Here is a 5402-nt window from a genome sequence, read left to right on the forward strand (position 1 = left end):
GGCTTCTCAGTAGTTCCCTCGCGCTGGGCCTCGCCGCACTGGGGCTTCTCAGTAGTACGCCCTCTCTGGGGCTTGCCACGCCCGCACTGGGGCGTCTCAGTAGTACCCCCTCTCTGGGGCTGGTGCCCATGCACCCCATACACCACGCCCTTACTGGCGCTGGGGTCCCCACACCACTGTGGGCTCCCTATGAGGATGCTGTGCTCTCACTGGCGCTGGGGCCCCCACACCACTGTGGGTCCCTATGAGGCCTCCTCCAACCCCTAATAGCCTCACCCAAACCACCGGTGTAATAAATAACAACAAAGCAAAACACAAGCCTCTTGGCTACAACTTAACCATAAGCCACCTGGCTATAACAACATTGCTCCAACGTCCCAGAGCTGCCATCCTTTACTCGGCTTGAGTAGTACCTGCGGTTCTCGCATCTTAGCTCCAGGAGCTTCTCTCTGTCTGGCTGCTCGCAGGTAACTGCCAGCCTAGCCTCAGCCCCTGGGCTTTATAAGGGCCAGGCCCTGCCCCTTCCAGTCAGCTGACCTCCTGGTTGCTCTGGCAACCCACAGCTGGGCTCCTTATTCCCTGCTAGGGCTCTTTCCCCGGCAGTTTCCCCTCTCTAGGAGCAGAGCACCTCAGTGCTCTGTGACAGTGATGAACACTAGTGTAGTTTTATCCCCAGTTCTCTCACAAATAATGTATATCAGAACTGGAGAAGTTACTTTGTTGTAGGGATTTACCTCATCTGTTCATTTCTTGTTTATGTTGTTATAAAAATCAGTTACATTGGTGTAAACACATTGTGTGCGCAAACCCTCAGAAATGGTGATGCATGTATATATAGCCTGGAAATCAGTGACAGTCTCATAAACTGAGCTATTTTGTGAGACTTCAGATACTGCTGGAGCTGGGTCAAAATACACTAAGAAAAGTATTTTAATCAGTATTCTGCCTTACTCTGGACAGTCTTGCCTGACAGTAGGAAGCACAGGAATGAGAAACACTTTATTCTGGAAAAAAATGACCAAACATTTTGATATCCAAAAGTTTGTTTCAGTCTAACCTAAAGTCTGAATGTTCACCTCAGTTCCTCTCGTACCCAATGCCAGGTTTTTCATCATAATAATTAAAGTGTTCACCCAGCTGCCAATGAAGTCAAGTGGCATCTTTTATGTATTTCAAAAAAGGAATTTGGGCATGAATTCTACTTTCTCCAAGGGATTAAACATTACTAGTAAACAGCCTGTAAAAAAATTAAGAATCAATGTTTTTTTATGCTTTTTGCAACACCAACAGTCCCCTGGGCATTAAAATCTCCAGCATGGACATGCCAACTACATGATTAGAAATTCAACTGGTTAGGGCAGGTGGCTGTCCAACATCCCTAAAGAAAGATACAAAAAAATAGTTTTCCTGAAGGATGATGATACAAGAATCATAGAATCATCGAGAAGTAGGGCTGCAATAGACCTCCAGAGGTCATCTTGTCTAACTCCCTGTCTGAAGCAAGATCACTGCTATCCAAACTATCCTGTACAAACCTCTTCTTGAACACCTCTAGTGATGGAGAGTCCACAACTCCCCTAGGCACTCTATTACATTGCCTTACTGTTTTAACAGTGAAGAAGTTTTTCTAGATATCCATCTAAACTTTCTTTGCTGCAACTTCAAGCCATTGGTCTATGCCTTCCTCTGCAGCAAGAGAGAAAAGGTGTTTCCTTCTTCTTTATGGCAGCTCTTCAGGTATTTGAAGACTGCTATCATGTCCCCTCATAAGCACCTTTTCTGCAGGCTGAACATGCCTAGATCCTTCAGCCTCTCCTCATATGCTTGCCTTCCAACACCTTTATCATCTTTGTTGCTTGCTTATGGACCCTCTCTAACTTCTCCTGTCCTTTTAAAATGTGGAGCCCAGAACTACACACAATACTCCAGATGAGGCCTAACCAGTGCTGAATAGAGAGGCATTATCACCTCTCAGGTCTTGCACCAAATGCTTCTATTGATGCATCCCAAAACCACATTCACCTTTTGTGCAGCTGCATCACACTGCAGCCTCATATTTAGTCTGTGGTCTACCAAGACTCCCAAGTCCTTTTCCATAGTGCTGCCATCCAGCCAGGTGTCCCCCATTTTATATTTGTGTTTTTGATTATTCCTCCTGAAGTGTAGCACCTTGCATTTGTTTGCATTGAACTTTATCCTATTAGCTCTAGCCCGACTTTCCAATCTGTTGAGATCCTTCTGAATTGCGCTCACATCCTCCATGTTCACAGTCCTTCCCAGTTTTGTGTTATCTGCAAACTTGCTCAAGAAACTTCCTATGCCATCACCCAAATTGTTACTAAAGATGCTGAACAGGACCGGTCCAGGACAGACCCCTTTGGAACTCCACTCTAAACCTCCTGCTATTCTGATACGGACCCATTAATAATGACCCTTTGCCTAAGGAGGGAGGCTGCCCATTTATTGCCCAATGCCAAGGACGTAATACACAACTCTGTGCTGCCCCTATACCATGTCCCATGCTTCACAGATGGCATCATTATATGGCTCTAGCCCCATGATGGACCTCCTTCTATGCCCGCCTGGCATTCGGACTCCAACTGGATCCATCTTTCTCAGGCAGTCTACTCCACCCTCATTCTGGGCTGCTAAGCTCCTAAACCCTTCTCCCTCTTGGCAGTGGCCCCCTCCAGGACCTTTGGCTACAAAGACCATGGCATCACCTCTAGGCCAGTCAGAACCCTAGGCCTCTGGCTTTGGGTGTCCCTTGTGGTGGGTGCTCTGGAACTTTGACCATTCTGGTCCTGGCCCCAGCATTGACCAGTTGATGGTTTCTCTGGTTATGTTATTGAGCCACTTGCCTTCTCTCTCTCTCTCTCACATGGGCCTGCCTTCTCAGGCCCCTACAAATCCAGCTCACTCAGTCTCTAAGGCTGGCCTATACACAGTCCTTCAGGCCTGCCCACGTGGACCCTACTCTACGCAGCCTTCTCACTTGAGTCTACTGCTTTCTCATATGCCCTCACAGGGTCCACTACTCTGCCCTCTCACTGGGGCCACTAGGCCTTACGCTCCTTGGGTCTCAGGCCTGATGGACCCCTTGCCTGTCCCCTCTATGGGGTAACCCACCAGGTAATGGGGGCTAAGGCTATACGGCACCCCATACTTGCCTTTCACTAGGGAGGCACTGGTGTGGCATTTCCTTGGGACCATCCCACCACAGGCAGCTCCACCACACCATCTAACCCAGGCAGGGTATAGTTTTAGGTCATTCCACAGGACCAGGAACCTCCTCCATGCAGCAACTGCCCACTTACCTCTGAGAGCCTGGGTTTATACTGAGGCTGCCCAGCCCCATCCTCCAATCAGAGAGCCCTCTTACAGTCATGTGACCACCTTGTTAAGCCACACCACACCTGCTGGCTGCCGCACAGCCTGCTTAAGCCTCTGAAAGTGGCAGGCACCAAAGGTGCCCTGCCTCAGGCTGCAATGGGGAAAAAGAAATCAACCATTTTCAAGAAAATAAACTACAGCCAAAAATAGTTGCTAGCAGAAAAACAAACAAGCAAACAAAAAATTCCAGTGTATTAATATCCCATTTAAGAAACAACCCCTTGGACTATGAGATTCCTTTGTCTTATTATTGTGTAATGGTAACTGACTATTCAAGATGCTGAGAGTACTTTGCAGAACAATATTATGGAAGGTGCACATGTCCTAACAGTAGTGGAGAATTAGATCCAAAAGGTAAATGCTGTCAGACTTTAGGGAACATTGGCACATGATGTCTCATTTGATTGCTTTGGTTAATACTGTAAGAGTGATGTTGTAGCCAGTGTAATGCATAAATTATGCGAGAGGCAAGAATTTCTTAGGGTGATATCTTTTATTGGACAACTGTGTGGTTGGGATAGAGTAAGACAAGCTTTCAAAGACATTCTTCCTCTTGCATTCAAAAGCTTGTCTAACTCTATTGCAACTACACAGCTGGTCCAATAAAAGATATCACCCTAAGAAATCCTTTCCTCTTGTCCATTACTGGACTGTTACTGAATCATATACTCCATGCTTTGCCAATAACTGTACAGTATTGTACATTAACATTTTATGAACCAAATGTTTTATTGTTTCTAAGCATGCATATCCTTCAGTCTGTCATTTGATATTAGATGTTCTATGACTGTAATTCTAAGCTGATGAATAATGCACCCTGTAGTACCATTACAATTGTATTTTCAAGATTTTGTAGTATGAACTAATTAAATTAATTATGCCTCTCCCCTCCTACAAACTGTATAAATCTCTCTATAGATAAATGTCTCCATAGGAACACAACAAATGTAATTTCCTCAGCTGATGATGGGTAAAAAGGAGGCTAAAACAGTCAACAGATTGAACAATTAGGTTAATGTGTTCAGTAGAGAGGCTGATGTGACTATAAAGCAGTTCCCCCTTAACTTGTTTTTATGATAATTAAAAAAAGAAAAGAAATCCAGCACCCTGGACTGGTTCCCTCCTAAATATTGTGGGAAACATTTCCCCATTACACAATAGTCCCGGGAAATTTTAGAAAAGAAACATGCAAACATACCCAATACCTTACACATGCCATTAATACAGATATCTCGGCCGTTGTTTCCTTCAAAGCAAGGAGTACCATCAAGAACTGCATCCAGCATTTTCTGTGAAAATTGAGCATCCACAGGACGGCAGTGGAGCTCACAAGGATTAGCTGAAGGAAAAATAGAGAGACTTTCTCAATGTAGCATTTTTAACATATGTGATAAATTTTAGTTCATCACAGAACATTAAAGATGCAATATACAGGGAATATATCACATACCCCAAAACTGTGGATTAGTCATAGCCTAGATGATGGAAAATAAGAAATTTAGTAACCATACCAAACTGTACAACGGTGGTGAAGGAATGCATTTCTAGCCCCATGTAAAGCCTGTCATGACCCAAAAGGCATGATTGTGTGTGCGCTTCGGCACCAGAATTATCCCCGCCAAGTTGCAGAGCATTGCACGGGAGTGTTTCCTGTTGTAGAGGAAAACCCCGGTGCAGGGACGAGTTTCCCACCTTTTCTGCAGCTTCTTTTGCAGGGTGCATTGCTCATGTTGCAAGAGGAATGCACGGTGCAAAAGAGTTCCCGCCACCGGTATGCAAATTCGTTCCCCGTGATTGGCTAGTCTTAAATTATTCACATGTGGCGGCTAACGATTGGTCTGTTAGCCGTATAAGAGGCTTGAGCGGTTTCCGCCCAAGCCGAAGAGGACTCCACATCCATCTCGTGGGGACTCTGGGTACACGGCAGGGTAATAGAAACCCTGTGTGAGATCCAGAGGAGCGTGGCGGCCTGATCCGCCGCCCCCTCTTCCCGTCTTCCGAACGCAACT

The 5402-nt window shown here is 45.6% G+C and overlaps 1 protein-coding gene across 1 annotated transcript in view; it reads right to left on the minus strand.

Moving 5' to 3' along the window:
• ADAMTS12 (ADAM metallopeptidase with thrombospondin type 1 motif 12) overlaps nucleotides 1-5402 on the minus strand; it is a 365944-nt gene that overhangs the window by 97386 nt on the left and 263156 nt on the right. Inside the window, exon 13 of the mRNA XM_025198488.1 lies at nucleotides 4599-4732. Within this exon, the coding sequence (XP_025054273.1) occupies nucleotides 4599-4732 (134 nt within the window). The remainder of the gene's footprint in view (nucleotides 1-4598; nucleotides 4733-5402) is intronic.

Source organism: Alligator sinensis, unplaced genomic scaffold (genome assembly GCF_000455745.1).
Source record: "Alligator sinensis unplaced genomic scaffold, ASM45574v1 scaffold347_1, whole genome shotgun sequence".
Taxonomy (NCBI): Eukaryota; Metazoa; Chordata; order Crocodylia; family Alligatoridae; genus Alligator; species Alligator sinensis.